The sequence below is a fragment of the Vombatus ursinus genome, unplaced genomic scaffold (assembly GCF_900497805.2).
Source record: "Vombatus ursinus unplaced genomic scaffold, bare-nosed wombat genome assembly UNPS02014798.1, whole genome shotgun sequence".
Taxonomy (NCBI): domain Eukaryota; kingdom Metazoa; phylum Chordata; class Mammalia; order Diprotodontia; family Vombatidae; genus Vombatus; species Vombatus ursinus.
Window position 1 is genome coordinate 28,886,327 of NW_020954576.1, and position 24,664 is coordinate 28,910,990.

Here is a 24,664-nt window from a genome sequence, read left to right on the forward strand (position 1 = left end):
TAATAATCAACAGAGGGAAGGTACTATTAATAGGAAATCAATAATCAACAGAGAGAAGGCACTATAATTAAGAGGGGTTGGGAAAGGCTTCCTATGAAAGATGGAATTTTAGTTGAGACTTGAGAGAAAGTCAGGAAAACCAGGAGAATAGAGATGAGAAAGAGAATTCTAGGCACGAAGGACAGTCAGGATAATTTCTCCTCACCCATTCTCTGCTGAATATTTAAAAATAAGAACAATACAAGCCTTGCCAGTCAATTATCAATCCACATGCAACGGCACCATACCGAGAGGTGGAGGAAGAGGTCGAGGCCCATAAGGGCCTCGTGGAGGAGGTGGTCCAAACCGAAGAGGTGGTGGTGCAAGTCCTCCTAGTGGTGACATGAGGGGCATTCCTGGGAATGGTGGGTGGCCTTTGGGACCAGTGTTAACCTGTTAGAACACAAGTACAAATTTTAAACTAATATTTGCTTTATGACATGACAGACCACAAGCACCAACCAAAAAGATGAAACCATAAACCCAGTGACAGATAAAAGATAGTTATTTCCTGGAGAGAAGCAGCTTGCTACTTTGGCACCTTTCCCCTCCAACTAGTTTTGAAAGGAGCACAGTCATTGCCGCTGCAGTTTTCTGTTATTATCTCCAACAAATTGCTCCCATCGGACCACATGTTGTTTAGGCAAGTTAAGAGGTAAAGTAATAAATAATTGTCTCTACTCTTTTCAATGCCATTATTATAAACATACCAGCAAAGGTAACCGGTAGCATCAAACATAAAATATTCATGCAAGTCTACACAATGCAGCAACATAATACAGGCAGTCCTTGGCTTAAGAACAAGAGCTATATAAAAGTACAAAGAGATGAAGTCACAGCTAACCCTCCTGCTCAGACAGAAACGACTGCTGCTGTTCCCCAGTCCAGAATATCTAGATAATAATTTTAAGACTACATGCACGAAAAAAGCTAACCGAATTTTTCCAAGTAACTCGTATCCAGAAATATGTGGATTGCTCTATTTCCCTTCCCAGTCAAAAAGTGAGAATTCTTTTTGGGGAGAATTCAAATTGAAATCCTAAGTTGGAAATTGGAGATGCATTTGCCCGGTGAAATGTTATAAACATCATAATGAGATACAGCTGAAATAGTACCATTATTAGTTCTATACTTTAGACAGCTTCCAGGCTCTGTGGACACAGGGCCTGAACTGGAGATGAAACTGAAGGTAATCTGAAGGGCTTTGAAAATGGGGAGATGTCTAGAAGTCTGCTAAGTGAAAATCTGAGAGAAACTGAAGGTGAAGGGCAAACAGGCCAGAAGAGCGACGATCTGAGGAGGACATGGCTAAAGGAGGTGAAGGACCCAGGATGAGAAAAGATGAGACGGCTGGTTAAGACGAGTGCAAAGGCTTAGAAAGGAAAATGAAACTGAGTGTAGGTGTTGATGTGCTTAAAAGAAAGGAATAAATCTGTACCTGAAGACCTCCCAAAACAGTTTGCTAAAGCAGTTTTACAGATAAGCCACTGGTGAGAATTATAAGGACTGGGGATCTCACTCCCAAGAACACAAAGCCAGGTAAATCTTTGCCTTCAAAGACTGTGATACTTCATAATAAAATAAAAATTATATGCAAAGTACAGATGGTCTCTCCTCACCAGAAAAAAAGGGAGTTGAGAAACACCTCTTTACTCTCAAGGTTACTAAGGAGAACAGAGCATTCTGAGAAAAAAAACAAAGCAACCAGAAGGTCTTCAATATAAAAACAAAGCAACTTTTGAAAGGACTGACCTGTCAGGAAGTTGGAGTGTAGAAGAGTGCAACGCAGAGGAAAGAGAAATGACAACTAAGAGCCTTTTCCTAAAGAGACCATAAGTGCTGTCAAGTGAAAGACTGGTAAGAGCCAGAGGAGAAAGGCAAGTCTGGGTCCCAGCTGAGGGATATTGAGACAGCTATTTTACAATCTAATAGCAATAGAAAGGTCTGTTATCTTCTCAGGGCATATATCTAAGACATAATCTAAGAAATATCCCAAGACTTCTTAAGCATGGTAAATAGTACAGACAATTTTGGTCATTCATGTAAGTACAAATAATGCTTCCAGAAAGGAGCTGGAAAGCATTGCTAAAGAAACTTTAGACCTTAGGGTAGGAGGTATTTTCATTACTGCCATCTCCTGAAGGCAAGGGATTCAGAAAATAGAGGTAGATTTAGGAAGTGAATAGTTGGGTAAGAAAATGGTGTCTGACCCACGATGAAAAATGCTATCCTCCTCCAGGAGAAAACTGATGAACTCTAAACACAGACTGAAGCATACTTTTTCACTTTGTTTATCGTTCCTAGGTTTTTCTTTTTTGGGGGTGTATGTGTTTTCATTTGCAACATGGTTAATATGGGAATATGTTTTACCAGACTTCATGTGTATAATCGGTATCATATTGCTTGCCTTCTCAATTGGTGGGGAAAGGACCAGAGGGAGGGAAGCGAATTTGGGACTCAAAATTTTAAAAAATGAATGTTAAATTTTTTTTACATATAACTGGGAAATATTTAACAAAATATATAAAAAGCATATTTATGTGTAAACATATATATGTACACTATATATATGTATGTATGTGTGTGTGTGCATATTATGTATTTTTTTTTTAAGGAAAATGGAGTCTGAAGATGAAATTTGGATTTCTGGACCATGGTTTAAAATATAAGGAATGATAAGATTAAGAGTACCTAACAGAGATTAAGCGTACCTAACAAGGGCGAGTAATTGCTTGGAGTCTTGTAAATCAATACTCACAAAGGCTTTAAAATACAAAGATCCTAATGGTCTGAAATTCTACTGGGGATAGGAACAATTCTCTAGTAATGAAGAAAAGGGGTAGCTGTCTATGAAGTCTGTGCTGATAGACAAGGAACTAATCAACCAACTTAAATTTGAGAAAGATGTTTACATAACATAGAAACAAGGATGAGTAAGAATGAATGAATACATAAAAGTGGGGCGTGTCACAGTCTTGTCAGAACAAGATCAGGAATCCTAGAATCAGAACACACTAAGGCAGCTGAGGAAAGGTAAGGAAACAAGTTCTATTAAGAGCATTAGAGAGAGGTTAGACTTCTACTGTGGTTAATGAACATCTGAAAAAGGAAGTAGTGATCATGAACTATCGTTGCTTCAGCAAGGACAAATCACGTCAAACTATTACCTCTTCGGACTGATGTAACTAAATTTTACATTAGGGAAATGCTAAAATCTAGGTAAACTCTGTGTGTGTGTGTGTGTGTGTGTACGTATGTATGTATGTGACCAAATGTTTAAGTTCAAGATATACTTGTGGGAAAGGAGAGATGTGGGCCCACCCATGGCACTGTTAGATGGGAACTGGGATTGCTAACTAGCTGGATTCAAAGAACAGTCAGGTTTCTGGTGGAGTGATCAAAGTTCAGTGCTTGTCCTTCTGCTATTTAACATTAACACTTATTGTCAATGGCTTGGATAAAGAATCTTTACCTGACTTGCATTACAAGACACAGCTGAAAAACTTTGACTGGTTAGAACATTAAACTATAACCTGAGAAAATTGGACTGGATTCTAAGGGCCCTTCCAGGCCTCTATTCTATGCTGCCAGAGTTTTTGCTGTTGTTTATCCTTCATTCTGGAAGAGGACCATGACATCAGGGAGGTGATACCATGACATGCAAATAAGTTGGATTTAAGTGAGGAGGGCTGTGCAAAGTCACCAGCCTCACTTTCTCCTCCAGAGTCACCTGGGTCCAGTGACAAGATACAGATTAGGATGACTGGAGATGGCTCCGGATGCAGTAGAAGACCTTAGTCTTTTGAAGCTAAGGTCTTTCCAAGTTCTCAGTTTGACTGAGGCAATGTCCATTCAGTGATTAAGGCTAGGTAAGAAATAAGCCAAAGCTTATTTATATTAAATAAGTCAAATAATGCCCCTTTTACCTAATTAAAAAAAATCAATCTGGGAGGAGAATTTATTTACATTCACTCTGAGCCATCTGGGCCCAAACAATAACCACTAAGTGGGGCTCGGGCTGGGATCTATTGTTGGCCAATCAATGAGAGCCAGATGGAATTGGATTTAAGGCACTGTCCTTAAGAAACCTCGCCTGGAAACCCCAAGATATCTTTCAAGGTTTCAGCTATCAAAATTTACATTCCTTTGGGCAGAGCACCCACAGGTAAGGGGGGGGGGGGTATGATACTCTATGTGGACAGACGTAGGGGAGGGAGGAGAAGAAGGAAGGAAGGAAGGAGCTGCATTGACCAAGTGGAACTGGCCAGTTGGATCCCCGGTGGGGGAACTCATGTACTTACTAGTTGTTATTTGTCCTTTGTTCTGGAAGAGGATCATGATATCAGGAAGGTGTTGCCATGACTTGCAAATGAATTGGATTTAAGTGAAGGAGGGCTATGCAAAGTCACCAGCCTCACTTTCTCCTCAGGAGCCACCTGGGTCCAGTGGCAAGATATAGATCAGGATGACTGGAGATGGCCCCCACTAGGGTTGTCACATGGAAGAGAGATCCAATTTTTTCTACTTCACCCAGAAGAAAAAACTAGGAACAATGGGTGGAAATTGCTAAGAGGCCAATTTAGGCCTGATGTCAGAAAAAGCCTCTTCAAAATTAGAGCTAAGTGAATAATAGCAAGGTCTTACAGTCAAAAAAACTGTAGTTCATTCTCAATCCATGTCACCCCGGGCAAGCATCATTCTTGGTGCTGAAACAGCTCTCTCAGACTTGAGGTGCAGAGTGCCAACCCACACTGGAGAGAATTTGTCACAGTCCCCTCCCAAATAAAACCACAGGCCTAATTTAAATAAATAGATTAGAAGTAACCAAAATGAGAATGGGCTGCCTCGGGAGATGGTGGGTTCCACCGTACTGGAGATCTTCAATAGAGCCTGGCTAACTACTTGTTAGATATTCTATGAAAGGGGTTTTCTTGTTTAGGTACCTATTTTCAGGGGTGGGGAACCTTCGACCTCAAGGCTACATGTGGCCCTCTAAGTCCTCAAGTGCAGCCCTTTGACTGAATCCAAACTTCACAAAACAAATCCCCTTAATAAAAGGATTTGTTCAAACTTGGACTGAGTCAAAAGGCCACAACCAAGGACCTAGAAGGCCACATGGGCTCAAGGCCTCAAGCTCCCCCCATCCCCGTTTAGATAGTTTCTGAAGTCCTATGACATAAGTGGCTTGAGAACCTTACCATTACAGGAAATACGGGAAAATGTATTCCAAGAACCAAACTGACTGAAATGAACTTTTAGAATAGAACTTGTTCATAAGTTGTGGACTGTCTGCATAATGGTTTTAGAATATTCAACACCAAATAACTAGCAAAACTTCTTGCTAGTGAAAGGAAACCAGAATTAAGGACAGGAGTAAATACAGCAGAATGCACCAACTTACAGTTGATTAATTTTCAAAGTTCTTCTTAGTGATAGGCCCAATGTAAAACTGTTAATATTTAGTATATCTAGCTCCCAGGATGGAGATGTTGTCCTTATATGCAACCAATTTACTTTGCAAACTTTAATTTGCTATACACATACTTGCCTAAAAGCAATCTAGACTGTATATGAAGCAAGCAGCTTCAGACCCAAAAGTTGTGTAACTTTGTTTTGCATTAAAGACATCTACCATCAAGTGCCCAAAAGCAATTAGTCTCCTATCCAGCAACAAAGAAAAGTCAGTTTAACACAGCAATCCTCTAAAACCAAGTGAGAGGTCAACCAGATGTGCCATGCATTTAAAGCACTGAAAAGTAGTGTCATGCTTCTCCTTAGTTTTCCCCAGATTTCCCAAAAAGTAGCAAGTAAAAGCCCAGCTCCATTTTCAGTCTCCAAATACTTACTGGCACTGAATCCTCAGCTGATGGTAGAACAGTAGGAGCACAGGGGCCTTCAGCCTCTGGGGGAAGGGTTTGCTTTTTTTTTTTTTTAATGAAAAAGTACAGATATAATAGAACAGAACATATAATTAAGAGATAAAGCAAGTAGAGGGGATTATATAAATGTTTCCTAAAACAGTCCAAAGGAAATGATTATGACCTTACCATGCCATCCAGCACTGTTGAGGGAGAAGAGCTTCTTGGGCCACTATTCATCAAAGGGACTGGACCAGGGCCCAAATCTGTTAATAGAACAGATAATCCATTTATATACATTCTTAATTTAAACTTCTATGAATGAGAAAAATCAAGGAGTATTTTGTCATTTACTTCTCTAGCTCTTACTCCTCTTAATAAATCTAGTTTCCTTACCAGAGGCAGATGTTCTTCCAGATACTTCAGATGACCTCCTCAGACCAGGACCAAGAGGAGGCCCATCCACAGATCCTTGAGAAAGAAAGAGGTGAAACAAGCTTTAAATGATCACGCCAGGGAAACACCATGTAGGCATATTAGATTAACTCCATTAATTGTCAAGCCCTAAAAAAAGGGTCTACCAATTAAAAAAACCAAAGCCAGTCTTGACATCTAACACAGCCCAGTTCCTCAAATAAAATGCTGAGAGCAATAAGAATTTTATTAAAAATATAAAACAGAATTCAGAGCCATTATGAAGGTCAACAGAAGTTTTATCTTCTACATATATGGCTGAGGATTTTAAAATAAATACACAAATGGAAGTCGACACTTGACACAAGGGTTGTTGAAGAAATCAGAAATAGGAAAATGAATAAAATTTATAGTCAAACTGTATCAGTCATGTAATGTTTCACATTATTTTACTTATTCATGTATTTTCAAATGAGATTTTCATGTAATTTCATGATCATTCCTAGTCCAGGGTAATGACCTTTAGGGAATCTCCAGTAAAGAAATTCTGTTCTATAACAGACTCTACCATCATATATAGTGGTATACCAAACCAAAATGGGAGACTGCTTTCTAAAAAAGTTCTTAGACACAAAATTCCAAACATGTAATTTGCATACAGATCCCTAAAAGGGAAGAAATAAGTTGTCAACACAGCTTTTTGCAGAAAAAAAGCCACCTGCTTACCAAATTCATTTCTAGGTACATCTCTCCGGTTAAGAGTAGCAGAGACTGACCGTACAGGTGGTTCCATCATCAGTGGCGGGGAGGGTGCGCCACCACTCACAGGGGATGGACCAAAAGAGCCGTCTCGGCTGAGGGGCCCTGAAGAAGACATTATCTCGTCACTATCCTATAGCAACTAGTTTTTTCTATTAAGTGCTAAAGATTATATTAAGAAGATCACAATATTCAGACTATGGACTTTGACCTCCATACTAATTATCTCTCAAAGAGAAATTGGTGGGATTTATGAAATGCTCCTTACCTCTCCGTGGGGGAATCTGATGATCAGGTCTTCCTGGAGTTGGCTTTACAATCACTGGTCTTTGGAGCATTGCAATCTTTTGATTCACTTCTATTAATCTTTAATAAAGCAAGACAATGGACTTGAAGAGGGTTTAGAAAATGAGACAATAAATAAAGTAATTTAACAATACCAACATCATAACTCAGAAACACAACACCACCCTGAGAAGTGGATGTCAATGTCATCACATACATACTTCTGTCTCAGGTTGGCTGCTTCCCTCTTCTCCTCTGCAAGAGCCCTTTCTGCAGCACGAGCAATGAGCTATTGTAAAATAAAATGAAATAAAGTCAGACCAAATAACATCAAGGTAGAAATTAAATTATGAACAGAAGCTGTAAAAGCATTTTTAAAAGATTTTGCATTCAAGAAACAAAAGGAACCCTCTTACCCAGTTGTCATGGGCCTTCTTCTCATGACTAGCAATCTAAAAGGCACAAAACAAAAATTTCTAGTTTGATTATTTAATGGCATCATTATCTGCACTAAATATCCTACAGTATATGAATGAAGGGTAATAAGATCAATACCTGATTCTTATATGACCTCTCTGTTTTCTGTAATTCATCCTCCATCTCCTGAATTCTCTGCCTATAAAAGATTTTAAAAATCAAAAAGAAAAAAGGCAAGTAACAGTTTCCTCTTCTTCTTCTTCTACTTTTTCTTTTTTTGCTTTTTGGTGAGGCAATCAGGATTAAGTGACTTGCCCAGGATCACACAGCTAGTAAATGTCAAGTATCTGAGGCTGGATGTGAACTCAGGTCCTCCTGACTCCAAGGCCGGAGCTCTATCCACTGAGCCACCTAACAGCCCCAAGCAACAATTTCTGTAAGAAGACTCTAGAAGTTGAACTCACTTATACGTTTTCACTTCTTCAGCAACCAAGCTGACCTTCTCATCTGCAGCAGTGAGCTTCTGCTCCTTTTCTTGCCTTTCATACTCTTCCTGAGTGAGCTTCCTGGAATCAAGAACAAGACTGAATCACCTGCTCAGGGGTTCTCAATACTCTTGCTTTTCTCAACCAAACTTGAAAATGACACAAACACCAAACACTTATTGTCAGTGATGTTTCAGAAGACATTTAAGTTGTTTAAAGAAAAGTAAAAACGCACTTCATAAAATCAAAGATTAAACGGAGAAGGTCTCGGAGGCTATCTGGTCCAACTTCTTCATTTTGTAAATGAAGAAACTGAGGCCCAGAGAGGATGTGCCCAAGGTCACACAGGGAGTAAGCCCTGATCAGGATTAGAACCCAGATCTTGACAAGTCATCCTTCTCATCTACCCCACAAGTAACTTGGCTTCTAATATACCTCAGCTCTAACTCAAATCCCTAAGTATGTTACTGTGCATCTACTACATGAAAAGCACCACACAGGATAAAAGGAAAAGATGTGGTGCCCCCCTCCAAAAGGAAATCAGTTCTTCACTTGAAGGTTGTGGTAGCTCACAAGGAAAGCTAGCTACTCCAAACTGATAAAGTAACACCTCATTTTTATGTAACACCACGATAATCAACTCAACTATGATCATAACTTAAACATCTTGGCTGATTTCCTCCAGACACTCCAGCTTATCAATTTCTGAAATGTAGTACCCAAATAATTCAATCAATGATAGCTGAATCAAATTCAATATAATAAATACATAGAGGAACACAGAGTGCTATGAGGTCAAATGAAGGTGAAGCGTTACTCTGCTAGTGGAAAGTTATATTTGTCTTGTTTCCACAGCTAGACATAAACCCTGTGTGGGGAAGGACTGGGTCTTGTACATCTTTTGTGTTCCCAGCACCCAGAAAGGGACTTATAGTATATGCTCAATAAATGTTTGCTCAATCAAGTATTCATTAAGCACTTATTAGTAATGCTTTTGTTCCTACTGTGTGTCCAGACATGTATTGAACGCTACAGGAATGAAGTAGATAAAACAATTCTTTGCTTCCTGGAACGTTTCCCGTTTTGAACATGTGGAAAGACAAGCTATGCTACCCAGGGGCCCAATCCTCCTGAGGGTTGCCTTTTTTTTTCTTTTAAAACATATACTCAGTATTAAGAGTATATCTAGCATGAGTTCAGTATTCTTCTCTCTGAGAGACTGACATGAGGGTCTTCAGACCTGATTTATCATCCATGTGCCCTTTAGCAAATCATAATTACTCTGAGCCTCTGTTTCCTCATCTGTAACTGAGGGGTTTCTACTAAATGATCTAAATCTTATATTTCTATAGTCCACATTAGCACAAGTAAGGACATAAAAAAGGTGATTTTGAAAGAGTTAAAAAGGAAGAACACAGAACAATCATCTCCCAGGTAATAATTACCTAAGCTATATTATTAAAAAAAAAAAAAAAAAAAAAAAGAAAGCTTGCTTTCTAAATGCAAACTTCTGATTTTGATAAAAGGCAGAAGGCAAGATACTGTCAGTACATAGTTTGGTATCACAGGATCACAGCTTTAAAGATGGAAAAGAAATCAGAAGTTAACTAGTTCAACTCTCCTCATTTTAGAAATGAAAACAGGAATGTTTTGAAAACTGAGACCTATGGAGATTGCCCAGGGTCACACATCCAGTAATGGTCTGAGAGAGTATTTGTCTTTTTGGTGAGGCAATCAGGGTTAAGTGACTTGCCCAGGGTCACACAGCTAGTGAGTGTCAAGTGTCTGAGGCCAGATTTGAACTCAGGTCCTCCTGACTCCAGGGCCAGTGCTCTATCCACTGTGCCACCTAGCTGCCCCTTCTGAAAGGGTATTTGAACTTAGATTTCCCTGACTCAAAGTCAAGTGGCCTATCTGCTATACCAGAGGTGTCAAAAAATGTGGTCCACAAGATGCCATGTGGCTCACAACACTTCCAAGTGCAGCCCAAAACAGATTAAAATGTAGTTCCTGTCTGATTTTATTGTGTTGATGCACTGATTTAAGGGGAAAAAAAGGGCAGCTACGTGGCACAATGGATAGAATGCTGGGCCTAACATCAGGAAAGCTCACGTTCACGAGTTCAAATCTGGCCTCAGATACTTACTAGCTGTGTGACCCTGGACAAGTCACTTAACCCTGTTTGCCTCAGTTTCCTCATCTGTAAAATGAGCTGGAGAAGGAAATGGCAAATCACTCCAGTATCTTTGCCAAGAAAACCCTAACTGGGGTCGCAAAGAATTGAACACAACTGAAATAACCAAACAATTGATAAATTAATTAAAAAAAGAAATATATAAACATACGTGCTGGTTTTCTAGGTACATAGCGTGTGTATGTCTCAGCACAAACACGTTCATCTAGAAAATATTTATTAATACACATAGACACTTACTTCTGCAGAGCCATCTCTTTCTGCTGGTAGAGTTCATTGAGAATCTCCACTTTTTGTTGCAGAGTTTTACATTCATTTTCTAACTGTGCTTTGGCTGACTGCAGAGAAGAGGAGTCATGTTCCATCTTCTTAATTTGTTCTGTAAAAAAAAAAAAAAAATTCTGCCTGTTTGTGTGTGCATGTGCCACATGACAGCAGGGGCAGGTAAGTGAGAATATTCAATTCTCATATACAAACTCATTTTTATTATTTAAAAAGAAAACATTTCATAAGGAAAAGTCTACCTTCCAATTCATGCCGAGCTTTTATTTCATCACTTAGTTTGGACTGCAATTGGTTTCTATCTTCTTCAACTATTGTTAATGTAGTTTTAACCTACAAGTTAGAGAAGAGAGAATTATTAAACTGAAATGTTAAGATGGGAACTATATATACCTTTTACAGTAATACAGAAGGACTTAGATCATACCCGTGAGACATCCATCATCTGTTTAATCTGGCTCTTCATCTTCTCATTCCGATTATCTTTAAGAAAAAAATAAAAAAGAGGAATTTACTATTTATCACTTTATATTCTTTTACCTCCAAAAATTCTTAAGAATCCATGACAAATATTTTTTAATTAATTTTTTTTGATTTATCAATAATCACTTCCATATGCTTTTGAGTTTAAAATTTTTCTCCCCCTTCCTCCCCAACACCCTCCCCAAGACAGAGCACAATCTGATATAGGCTATACATTTACATTCATATTAAACATATTTTCACATTAGTGATGTTGTAAGTAGAAATTAAAACCAATAGGAGGAACCATCAGAAAGAGAAAACAAAACTCAACAGAAGAGAAAAAAAATAACAATTTGGCTTCCATAGTTCTTTCTTTGGGCGTGGATAGCATTTTCCATCACAAGGCCTCTGGAGATGTCTAGGATCCTTGTATTGCCAGGGTTAAGTTTATCAATATTTCTCATCACAAAACGTGGCTGTTATTGTGTACAAAGTTCTCTTGGTTCTGCTCACTTCACTCAGCATCAGACCATACAAGTCTTTCCAGGTTTTTCTGAAGTCAGCCTGTTCAACATTTCTTATAGCACAATAGTATTCCATCACATTCATACACCACAACTTGCTCAGCCATTCCCCAATTGATGGGCATCCTCTCAATTTCCAATTCTTTGCGACCACAAAAAGAGCTGCGATGAATATTTTTGTACACGGAGGTCCTTTTCCCATTTGTGTGATGTCTTTGGGATACAACCCCAGAAGTACTATTGCTGGGTCAAAGGGTATGCACATTTTTATAGCCCTTTGGGCATAGTTCCAAATTGCTCTCCAAAATGGTTGAATCATTTCACAACTCCACCAGCAATGCATTAGTGTTCCAATTTTCCCACATCTTCTCCAACATTTATCATTTTCCTGTTTTGTCATGTTGGCCATTCTGATAGGTGTGATGTGGTATCTCAGAGTTATTTTGATTTGCATTTCTCTAATCAATAGTGATTTAGAGCATTTTTTCATATGACTATAGATGGCTTTAATTTCTTCATCTGAGAATTGTCTGTTCATATCCTCTGACCACTTATCAATTGGGGAATGGCTTGTATTCTTATAAATTTGACTTAATTCTCTATATATTTTAGAAATGAGGCCCTTATCAGAGAGACTGGTTGTAAAAATTCTTTCCCAATTTTCTACCTTCCTTCTAATCTTAGTTGCATTGGCTTTGTTTGTGCAAAAACTTTTCAATTTAATGTAATCAGAATTATCTATTTTGCTTTTTATAATGTTCTCTATCTCCTGTTTGGTCATGAATTCTTCTGTTCTCCATAGATTTGACAGGTAAACTATTCCTTGCTCTCTCAGTTTGCTTATAGTATCAGCCTTTATATCTAAATCATGTACCCATTTTGACTTTATTTTGGTATATGGTGTGAGATTTTGATCTATGCCTAGTTTCTGCCATGCTCTTTTCCAGTTTTCGCAGCAGTTTTTTTTCAAAGAGTGGGTTCTTATCCCAGAAGCTGGGGTCTTTGGGTTTATCAAAAAATAGATTACTATAGTCATTGACTACTGTGTCTTGCATACTTAACCTATTCCACTGATCCACTCTACTTCTTAGCCAGTACCAAGCAGTTTTGATGATTGCTGCTTTATAATACAATTTAAGATATGGAATGGCTAGGCCACCTTCCCCTGCATTTCTTTTCATTAGTTCTCTTGATATTCTGGACCTTTTGTTCTTCCAAACGAATCTTATTATTTTTTCTAACTCTATAAAATAATTTTTTGGTAGTTTGATTGGTATGGCACTGAATAAGTAAATTAGCTTAGAGCTATCATTTTTATTATATTAGCTCGGCCTACTCATGAGTAACTGATGTTTTTCCAATTATTTAGATCTGATTTTATTTGCGTGAAAAGTGTTTTGTAACTGTGTTCATAGAGTTCCTTGGTTTGTTTCAGGAGGTAGACTCCTAAATATTTTATAATGTCTACAGTAAGTTTAAATGGAATTTCTCTTTCTATCTCTTGCTGTTGGGCTTTGTTGGTAATATATAGAAATGCCGACGATTTATGTGGGTTTATTTTATAGCCTGCAACTTTGCTGAAGTTGTTTATTATTTCAAGTAGTTTTTTACTTGATTCTCTGGGATTCTCTAAGTATAACATCATGTCATGTGCAAAGAGTGATAGCTTTGTTGCTTCTTTGCCTATTCTAATGCCTTCAATGTCTTTTTCTTTTCTTATTGCTAAAGCTAACGTTTCCAGTACGATGTTGAATAACAGTGGTGATAATGGACATCCTTGTTTCACCCCTGATCTTACTGGAAATGCTTCTAGCTTGTACCCATTACATATTATGCTTGCTAAAGGTTTTAGATAGTTGCTATTTATTATTTTAAGGAAGACTCCATTTATACCTATGCTCTCTAGTGTTTTTAATAGGAGTGGGTGTTGTATTTTGTCAAAATCTTTTTCTGCATCTATTGAGATGATCATGTGGTTTCTGTTAGTTTTGGTGTTGATATGATGGATTATGCTGATAGTTTTCCGTATATTGAACCAGCCCTGTATTCCTGGTATAAATCCTACCTGGTCATAGTGTATTATTTGTGTGATAAGTTGCTGTAATCTATTTGCTAATATTTTGTTTGAGATTTTTGCATCTATATTCATTAGAGAAATTGGTCTGTAATTTTCTTTCTCTGTTTTGACTCTTCCTGGTTTAGGTATCAGCACCATATTTGTATCATAAAAAGAATTTGGTAAGATTCCTTCTTTACCTATTTTACCAAATAGTTTATAGAGTATTGGAATTAATTGTTCTTTAAATGTTTGACAGAATTCACATGTAAATCCATCTTGGCCCTGGAGATTTTTTTCTAGGGAGTTCATCAATGATTTGTTCAATTTCTTTTTCTGAGATGGGGTTATTTAAGTATTTTACTTCCTCTTCTGTTAATCTGGGCAATTTATATTTTTGTAAATATATATTCATTTCACTAAGATTGTCAAATCTGTTGGCATATAGTTGGGCAAAATAATTCCTAACTTGTTTTAATTTCCTCTTCCTTGGTGGTAGTTTCACCCTTTTCATTCTTGATACTAGTAATTTGGTTTTCTTCTTTCTTTTTTTTAATTAGATTAACCAAAGGTTTATCTATTTTACTGATTTTTTCACAAAACCAGCTCTTAGTTTTATTTATTAGTTCAATAGTTTTCTTAATTTCAATTTTATTAATTTTTCCTTTGGTTTTCAATATTTCTAATTTGGTGTTTAATTGAGGATTTTTAATTTGTTCTTTTTCTGGTTTTTTTAGTTGTATGCCCAATTCATTGATCTCCTCTTTTTCTATTTTATTTATGTAAGCATTTAGAGATATAAAACTTCCCCTAAGAACTGCTTTTGCTGCATCCCATAAGTTTTGGTATGTTGTCTCATTATTGTCATTCTCTTGAATGAAATTAGTGATTGTTTCTATGATTTGTTCTTTGACCCAGTTATTTTTTAGGATTGGATTATTTAGTTCCCAATTTTTTTTTTAGTCTCTCTTTCCATGGCCCTTTATTACATATAATTTTTATTGTTTCATGATCCGAAAGGATGCGTTTACTATTTCTGCCTTTCTGCATTGGATTGTGAGGTTTTTATGCCCTAGTACATGGTCAATTTTCGTGTGTGTGCCATGAACCGCCGAGAAAAAAGTATATTCCTTTCTACCCATTCAGTTTTCTCCACAGGTCTATCATACCTAACTTTTCTAATGTTCCATTCACCTCCTTGACTTCTTTCTTGTTTATTATGTGGTTAGATTTATCTAGTTCAGAGAGGGGGAGGTTGTGGTCCCCCACTAGTATAGTTTTGCTATTTCTTCCTGTAACTCCCTGAACTTCTCCTCTAAGAATTTGGATGTTATACCATTTGGTGCATATATGTTCAGTAATGATATTACTTCATTGTCTATGGTGCCTTTTAATAGGATGTAGTTTCCTTCCTTATCTTTTTTGATAAGATCTATTTTTGATTTTGCTTTGTCTGAGATCAGGATTGCTACCCTTGCTTTTACTTCAGCTGAAGCATAATATATTTTGCTCCAGCCTTTTACCTTTACCCTGTGTGTGTCACTATTTTTCAAATGTGTTTCCTGTAAACAATATATTGCAGGATTATGGTTTTTAATCCATTCTGCTATACGTTTCTGTTTTATGGGAAAGTTCACCCCATTCATATTTACAGTTATGATTACTATCTGTGTCTTTTTCTCCACCCTTTTTTCCCCGTTTATGCTTTTCTTTCTCCTTTCTCCTTTTCCCTCTTCACTAGTGTTTTGCTTTTGACCACCACTTCCCACAGTCCCACCTCCCTTCTATTATCCCTTTCCCTTTTCTTCCCCTTTACCCTTACTGCTTCTTCCCTCCCTTCTATCCCCCCTCCCTTTTTTTCCCCTTTTCCCTCCTACTGCCTATAGTGCAAGTTAGATTTCTATACCTAACTGATTATGTTATTCCCTTCTTGAGCCAAATCTGATGAGAGTAAGGTTCAAACAATGCTCATCCCTCTCCCTTCTTTACCTCTGCTCTAACAGGTTTTTGTGTCTTTTCCTGTAATATAATTTACCCTTGTCTGCCACCTCCTTTCGCGGTACATTTTCTTAGCTCAGACTAATCCACTTACTTGGATCCATTTAACCCACTTAATTAAATTTTTTTTTATCATAACATCAAAGTCAACTTATATCTACCCCTTTATGTATACTCCTTTAACATGGTATAATAACAATACAGTTCTCAAGAGTTGCAAGTGCCATCTTCCCTTGTAGGGATGTAAACATTTTGCCCTTATTAACAACATATTGTATCTTTCTGACCCATTTACCTTTTTATGTCTCTCTTGAATCCTGTAATTGAAGATCAAATTTTTTGTTGAGCTCTGGTCTTTTTATCAGGAACGTTTGGAAGTCCCCTATTTTGCTGAATATCTATCTCCTTCCCTGAAAGATCACGGCTCACTTTCACTGGGTAGTTAATCCTTGGCTGTATTCCAAGCTCCTTTGCCTTATAAAATATCATGTTCCATGCCCTACAGTCTTTTTATGTAGAGGCTGCAAGGTCTTGTGTAATCCTGACTGTGGTTCCATGATATTTAAATTGTTTCTTTCTGACTGCTTGCAGTAATTTCTCTTTAATCTGGTAATTTTGGAATTTAGCTATTATATTCCTTGGTGTTTTCAATTTGGGATCTCTTTCAGGTGGGGAGCGGTGGATTCTTTCTATAGTTATTTTACCTTCAGGTTCTAGGACTTCAGGGCAGTTTTCCTTTATGATTTCCTGAAGGATATTGTCCAGGCTCTTTTTTTCATCATGACTTTCAGGTAGGCCTATAATTTTTAAATTGTCTCTCCTGGATCGATTTTCCAGGTCAGCTGTTTTACCCATGAGGTATTTTACATTTTCATCTATTTTTTCATTTTTTTGTTTCTGTTTGACTGATTCTTGCTCTCTCATAGAGTCATTAGTTTCCATTTGTTCAATTCTAATTTTTAACATATTATTTTTTTCTGTTAGATTTTGTACTTTCTTCTCCAATTGGTCAATTGTATTTTTAAGGGATTTATTTTCTTCAATGTACTTTTTTTCCAATTGGCCAATTGTGTGTTTTAGGGACTTGTTTTCTTCAGTGTACTTTTTTTCCAATTGGCCAATTGTACTTTTAAAGGATTTCTCTACCTCTCTCATTTGACTTTTAAAATTCTTCTAGAGTTCTTCTAAGAAGGCTTTTTGGGCTTAACACCAGTTCATATTCCCTTTTGATGCTGCAGATGTGGGTTTGATGACAGTGTTGTCCTTTTCAGAATTTCTGTCTTGATCTTCACTCTTCTCATAATATGAATCTATCGTACGTTTCTTTTTACTCATGGTGTTTCCTTATTCCCTGGCCTTTACAGAGATTAAGCTCTCCTGCTGGGGAGCAGAGGGCACTGACCCAAGCTTCTTATGTTGGGAGCCTAGGTCTTGGTCACTGGCTTTGGGAGCTGGGGCCTCTTATGTTGGCAATAGGAGGCTGTAGGGTTCCAGCAGCTTATCTGGTGTTGAGCTGGAATCAACAAGGCTGGGACTTTCAGGTAAATCTAGGTTGCCTGCTTTTCCTTTCCTTTAGCTTTGTTTAGCTCCTTTTAGATAAGTGCTGTCAGGTGTTTAACTGCCTGGGGCCCCTTGCAGTGCTGCCTCCCTTATTTCTGTTGAGGTACTGGGAGACTTCCTTGCTGTAGAATGCCGAGGCAGTGGTTTTCTGAGCTGGTTTCCACCAGTTACCCCACCCTCACTGAGGCACTCGGAGGTACAGCTGTTGGCGTTTGCCTGCTCAACCACCTGGGCTTCAGGAGCTCCTCCTGGTTGGCAGTTGGAGGCTGTAGGATTCAGACAGCTTACCTGGTGTTGGGCTGGAATCAACAAGGCTGGAACTATCTGGCACTTCTAGGTTGCTTTCTTCAGCTCCTTTCAGATGAATGCTGCCGTGTGCTTATCCTCCTGGGGCCCTTTGTAGTGATGCTTCCCTTATTTTTGCTGAGGCACTGGGAGACCCGTTTGCTGTAGAATGCCGAGGCACCAGAATCTCCTCCTGGTGTGCTAAAGTGGGTCTTTCCACTAGCTGGCTGGGCGACTCCTGTTTCATACCGCTCCCCTTCCCCCAGGGTAAGAGGGGTCTTTCCCATTAATCCCTCTAGCTACCTGGGCTACTGCACTGCTACACCCCATCTTTCTTCTGGTTCAGCTGTTCCAGGGTTTTTTCTGGGGTGATATTTTCTGGGTTTTCAGAGGTTGATAGGGGAGGGTGAGAGCGACTACCTTTTTACTCCGCCATCTTGGCTCCCAGAAGCGGAAGTTGACAAATATTTTAATAAAAATGAAACACCCTGAGAAAATCTGAATTCACTGGCCAGACAAAGGATACTTCACTCTTCAGGAAACTATAAACCTCTATACAAAGTTGTATTTGCCCAAAACATAGTTTAGCAGTATTGTTCTTAGACTGGAAAGAGCTTTACATGGTACAAAATTCTCTTTCAACTGAGAAACATTTCCTTTCTATGGTTTTGTACCTGTCCTGATAGCAAACAAATTTAAGGACACAACTCCCAGAGAAAGTTCCAAATGTTCTACCTTCCTATCAGAGTGTTAAAATGGATAAGCAAAAAAGTCCACAAGCTACCTGAGGTGATTTTATCTGACAGCTCTCCATTGGCTAAGTCATCCCATCCATTTCCTTCTTCGTTATTTTTGCGCTCAGATTCAGAATCAAGATCAAGTTGTTTCAGCTGCATAATGCAATTAGTCAAAACCTAATGAAGAAACCAAAAGTCATCAGAGAAAAGCTCCAAATGTCACCCCACTGTATAAGCAGAACATAAAAAGAAAAGTTCCTTAGCAGGAACTTACTTCAATTTCATTCTCTTTGTAAGCAAGGGCTTCTTCACTATCTTTCTGAGTCTTCTGATATAATTTGATTTGCTCACTGAGTTCAGTGTGTCGCTCACTCCAACCTTCTGCTTCCTGCAGCAGCTAGGAAAAAAAATGACTACATTACCACAAATCATAATTTGCAAGCTCTTTCTTTCAAGGGACATGATCCCTGTTTATTGACATCCAATGAATACAGTTCAAAATTAAATATACACAGTTTGCAGTATTAATATCTTCCTGAGATGCAAGGGAAAATTTTATTCCTCCGACAGCCTACTCATAGGTGGAATGAAAGAGGACCAACAAGACAAATGAAAACCCAAAACTATAAACCCTTCGGATATTTGGAGGCATCAATGAAAGAAGAAAAAGGATAAATGAAATAATCATCTACAGCAGACTGCTCTTAATAGCATAATCAGTTGTTGTTCTTAACAGTTGGACAACTTTGGGGTTTCCAGTCTCCACGTACCAGATTCCCTTGAATGAGAATGATAATCATTTCCAAGGATTAACAAAACTGAAAGTAGCTCATTATTTTGTTCCTTTTAGTAGGGAACTTGATTCCCATATGGCAACAAGTCTGGCAAAAATACTTGCTTTCAATTGGGATTCCCATAAATACTTCAACAATCCATAATTTTATTTTTATTTTATTCCATCTACTTACACAGACTATAATCATTTTTCAGTCAGTAAGACTGTTTTTGAAAAAGTTGCTATGACTGAAACCTGCAGGCAATCTTATGATGTACCCCTGTGAATTTAGGTAGGTTAGTTGTTGGATGAAACATAGCATCCATCACTGTGCCCATGTCCAAAGTTTTTCTAACTTGGTAGAACTTTCTATGATGCATACTATGCCGACACAGCCTTTAAGAATCCAGGGTTAAAGGTCAATCAAAATGAAACAATGGAGTAAGACTTTAGTGGAGGTTTTCCTAAATACCACACAAGGAAATCTGGACAATGATTCTAAAGAATGACAAAGCTCTAATAACATTTAGATAACATTAAATGTTTGAAAATGCTCTTCTCTTAACAATCCTGTGAAGAATGTATGCCCAACTTACAGATGAGGATACTAAAGACAACAAAGGTTAAAACTTGTCCAGGGTTACACAAATATGTGTCACAGCAGAGATTTTAACTGGAGTCTTGACTCAAATTGAAATGCCCTTTCCACCATAAAATCCTTCCTCTTCCCCTCTCCCCTATCCTTCCCTGCTACCATGGCCACCCATAATTGAACTGAGCTGGCACACTGAACTTGACATTCTTATGGTAAATGTGAAATCCACTTTGGAGGCATGAGGGAAGGGGAGGACAAAATGTCTGCTTCCTGGTCTATCACCTAAACCTAAGGCTGATTTCATTACTGTGGAGAAATGAAGGAAGGAAAGTGCTTCCCTTCAGAAAACTCTTCCTGTATAAGTATGAATGGAATCAACTCAAAGCACAAAACTAAAGGATTAGCTACGGTGCCCCAGGAATAGTTGACTAACTAGTTAATCTGATTAAAATGTAAACTTCAGGATACACTTTGGTCCCACATAACAACAATTCTCAAAACTGGTAATTCAAAGAATGGACCCTTAGCAGAGATGACAGTGCACACTTCACCTTTTCTCCCAGTAATAACTTAGGCCAAGTCTAGTCCTCCTGACTAAATATTTACTCACCATCACGTCCAGGTAGGAATAACTTTCCAAGGAGGATTACAAAATACATCATGTATCTTTCACTTAATACAAAATGAGTATACACTATTGCCTGATAATTCTTTCAGTCTCTTCAGGAGATACACAGAATGTGAGAGATGAAGTAATCTTATTTCCTTTTTTAACAGAATTAATCAACTAGGAGGATAAAGTACTGTGAATAGTTAACCTAGATTTTATCAAAGTTTTTGATAACGTTACTGCATACCATTCCAGAAGGGAAGATGCAGAAATACAGAGTAGAGAAGACAAATAAATGAATTCAGAACTAAGTGATAGCTCCATTCAAAGAACAAGTTCTGTGTTCCATCCTTCGTTTTTGAAAAGAACCAATGATACCCCAGGTTTATGTCTTGACTTGTGTGGGAATTGGATTTAAGTGAGGCAGAGTTGCATGAAGTTGTCAGCCTCACTCTCTCCTTCCAGAGTCATTGAAGTCCAGTGGGGCAAGACAAAAGTCAAGAAGACTAGTGATAGCCTGGGATACAATGGATGACTTTGGTATCCTCAATGTCTGACCAAGCTCTAAATGCTCCACATGCCTGCTTCAGTCACCTTCATGGCCACTGGAACAAATTGTTCTCATCTACACAATCCATCAGGGGAAGTCTTTACATACTTGGGGTAGACATCCCCCTAACTCACCAACAGGTTTGAGGTCTGTCAATTACCCTCAACCTGGTTTAGCCTATCCACTGAGATGGTTTTACCAGAGTGTGGCTGCTGTGCACACTAGTTTCCTGGAGCCACAAGTGAGAGTTGAGTGCCAGGTGGACACCAAAGATGGATGAGCAGCCCTAGAAAGGGCTCAGCAAGCCCTCACATCAGAGGGGCTAGTCCTCCTTGAACACTTCAATGTTATTATGTCAGGAGATCTCCACTGACATATCCAGAGATCTGTTCTTGGCTGTGGGCTGTTTACTATGTTTTTATAAATGCCTTGAATTAAAGGAATTCATGGCATGTTCATCCAATTTTTGGATGAGCTGAAGTTGAAAGAGTTAGTAATTGGGATCCAAAAAGATCTTGATGGGCTAGAGCATTTTACTGAATTTAAGATGAAATTTAATAAGCATAATTATAAAAGTCTTATACCGAGGTTAAAAAAATTGACTCCACAATTACATGATAGAGGAGGCATGATTAGACAGCAGTTCTGAAAAAGACTGGGGATTTTGGTGGCCTTCGAGTTCAATTATGAGTCAAAAGTATCAATGTCAGTCAAAACAACTAATGAGATCTTGAACACTAAAATGCTACATGAAGAGAAGATGCTTCCAGGAATAGTGAAGTGGTGGTCCCACTGTCCTCTGCCATCTTCAGACCTCCTCTGGAGTATTTTTGCTCAGTTCTGCGTGGCAGAGTTTAAGACAGACATTGATGAAATGGAAAGGGGTGCAGAGGATGGCAATTGGATTCATGAAGAGTCTATCATATCATAATGACTGGTTAAAGGAATTAGTCATGTTTAAGTCTAGAGAAAAGAAGTCTTCTGTGCAGCTAAAACAAGATTAGACTTTTTAATAACTGACTCTAATTTTGGGTCAAAAGACAAAAATTAGGGGGCAGCTAGGTGGATACAGCATTGACCCTGGAGTCAGGAGGACCTGAGTTCAAATCCAGCCTCAGACATTTGACACTAGCTGTGTGACCCTGGGCAAATCACTTAACCCCAATGCCTAGCCAAAAAAAAAAAAAATTAAAAAAAAAGACAAAAATTACCCTTTTAACAGCCTCATGAACTTGGAAAAGACATGAAATCTGGATGCACTGACCTATTTATGTTGATACACATATTTATTATGTTGTTGGATAACAAAAATTTAAACTCTGCAACATTAATAACACAAGCTCCAACTATTTCTTACTTTATGCCTCTAAGGGCTGTTGTGGAGAAATCACTCCGTAAACTAAGAACTACATGAATGTGAATTACCTATTTGTTAATACACTAAAAATACAAGAGCAACTGAGAGAAGTTAGATAAGAAAAGCACAAACCTAATTAGTTACAGCACTTAAAGAAGAAAAACTCACCATACCTGCTCCTTTCTCTTTTTGAGTCGTGCATTTTCTTCCTGCACATGATGCAGTTCAGACTTTACTTTCTCTTCACTGAACTTAGCTTCATTAAGGGCTATCTGCACCTAAAGCAAAAGACTACCATGAAAACTGTAATCTCTCTGCTACTTCATATCCACACTGGATTTTTGAGTTTTTAATTGCAAAAACATGCAGATTAGTATATCATGAACTATTTATATTTTAAGGGGTCTCGAGGGAATTGAGGGGATTAGGACAGCAAGTGGTAGGGGGAATTGAGTGAACCACACTGACTCCATCTTGTGGCTCAATTAGGAAGCTAGCTCAGTTCTCTCTCTATTCAATTATGGGTCTAGTCCAATTTCTGTCTTGTCAGAAAACTTCATTAAATTATGGGAATTGTGAGAAAACTTTATTGCATTGTTTGAACCTAACCCTGTGTGGCTGGGAAGCTGGACCATCTCTCCCTGCTGCTTAGAAACTCTTACAAGGATATCTAGGTTATGCTGACTAGAAACCCAGTCAGATCTAAAGACTGATGCAAGAAATTTTCTAACAATTACACATCTCAAGTAACCCATACGTCTTATCTGAAAACTGGCCCCTTACCGGTTAATCAGTTATTGTTTCCATGTTCCTTTGATTGAATACAGACTCTTGGGGGGAGTAGAACACATTTTCTGATTTCAGGGAATTACAGCTGTTCACTCTCCTCCTCCCAACCTGGAAAGCCCCTAATCCTTCCTCCAATTAGAAATCAGATTACCTAATTTTGTATCCTGGTTAACTGTTTTCTTTTAATTAATTGGTTTTATTTGATTAACTGTTTTTAATGCATAAAAATCTGTCTCCAATATTTGGGGTCCAGTGCCAAAGCTGAGGAAGGCTAATGGTCACGATTTGTTGGACAACTGGCATACATTGCTTAATAAATCGAAAGGATTGGAAGCATAAACCTTTGTTTCATCAGTCATTTCATCTTTCACCCACCATACTTGGTACTATAAGCCTTCAGGAAAAGTTAGATTATTTTACCTCTGAAAGTTCAACAGAATGCATTGTAATAACTTCTTGTAGTTTTTCTATTGATTTCTGAGTTTCCAATATCTGTATGAAAAAGAAAACAGAAAACAAAAATGTATATTAACAACTAAAAAGTTAAATGTTAGCCATTTCAGTAAACCCATAAAATGAGCACACTTTTAGAAGTAACATTTAACAAAACTTTATTCTTTTACACTTCTGATAAAGGCCACCAACAAACTTAAGACCTAAAGATCTACTTCTGTAGGGAAATAAAGGAGAATGGAGGCGGGACAACAATCAAGAAAAACCTAATAGATGACACAATGTTCTGTAGAATCTATAGGGTCATACATAATCATGCTTACTGAAATGAACAATGCAATAAAAGAAAATGGGAGGAAAAAAAATTTTTTTTGAAGGAAAATATAATAGATTCAGAACTCAAATACCCCAAAACTGATGTTTCTCTAGCCTTTGCAGGGTGATATTGAACAAAACTATTGAACAACTTTTATACAAGTGGAAATTTCACAAGAAACACCGCCACTGCAGTTTGTCATTTTTACCTTTCTCTGAGGAAAGTACAGAAAAGGATAAAAATTACTATAAATAAATAGCAACAATGATAAGCACATGCAGTATGTGCTCAAAATCTAAGGCTGCAGCTCTCAAGCTTTCTGGTATCAGGACCCCCTCAATAAAAATTATTGAGGACCCCCTCCCGAAAGAGCTTTTTACATGGGTTATATTTAAATTTGCCATGTTAGAAACTGAAATATCTTCAGCATTATGAAAACAGTTTTGACCTCAAAGACCCTCCTGACAGGGTCTCAGAGATCCATCTGAGTCCCCAGACCACCCTGTGCTAAGGAAATATTCAAAGGTAAACAGACTACCCTGTCTTCCACCAATTTCGAGCAAAAGTCTCAACTCAAACAAGGCACAAAAAAAATCTAAATTAGAGGAATGCTTTTACCATGTCCTGTTTCTTTACATTCTGTTCCTTTTCAGTTTCCAACAATGAATTGAGATTTTTCACTTTGTCATCCAGTTTTTGGTTTGTTTCTTCAAGCCCTCTGATTTTATCCTAAAAATTATCAAGATAAATGAATTCAAGGAAACAAATCATTAGAGTGCCTGCTATGTACAATGGTTATTTTAAAAATCACTGATTTTACTTTTATTTTTGTGCTATAATCCTAAATATAGGGAGGATTTT

General features: G+C 37.9%; 1 protein-coding gene across 1 annotated transcript in view; it reads right to left on the reverse strand.

Moving 5' to 3' along the window:
• Positions 1-24,664, reverse strand: part of LOC114049397 (transport and Golgi organization protein 1 homolog) — a 71,275-nt gene that overhangs the window by 3,037 nt on the left and 43,574 nt on the right. Inside the window, exons 15-31 of the mRNA XM_027870680.1 lie at positions 24,422-24,532; positions 23,455-23,526; positions 22,419-22,523; positions 18,633-18,755; positions 18,406-18,535; positions 11,161-11,216; positions 10,976-11,066; positions 10,692-10,830; positions 8,237-8,338; positions 7,911-7,971; positions 7,772-7,807; positions 7,577-7,644; positions 7,339-7,436; positions 7,038-7,175; positions 6,294-6,368; positions 6,087-6,163; positions 288-432 (exon numbers count right to left, since the gene is read on the reverse strand). Coding sequence (XP_027726481.1) covers positions 288-432; positions 6,087-6,163; positions 6,294-6,368; positions 7,038-7,175; positions 7,339-7,436; positions 7,577-7,644; positions 7,772-7,807; positions 7,911-7,971; positions 8,237-8,338; positions 10,692-10,830; positions 10,976-11,066; positions 11,161-11,216; positions 18,406-18,535; positions 18,633-18,755; positions 22,419-22,523; positions 23,455-23,526; positions 24,422-24,532 — 1,627 coding nt within the window. The remainder of the gene's footprint in view (positions 1-287; positions 433-6,086; positions 6,164-6,293; positions 6,369-7,037; positions 7,176-7,338; positions 7,437-7,576; positions 7,645-7,771; positions 7,808-7,910; positions 7,972-8,236; positions 8,339-10,691; positions 10,831-10,975; positions 11,067-11,160; positions 11,217-18,405; positions 18,536-18,632; positions 18,756-22,418; positions 22,524-23,454; positions 23,527-24,421; positions 24,533-24,664) is intronic.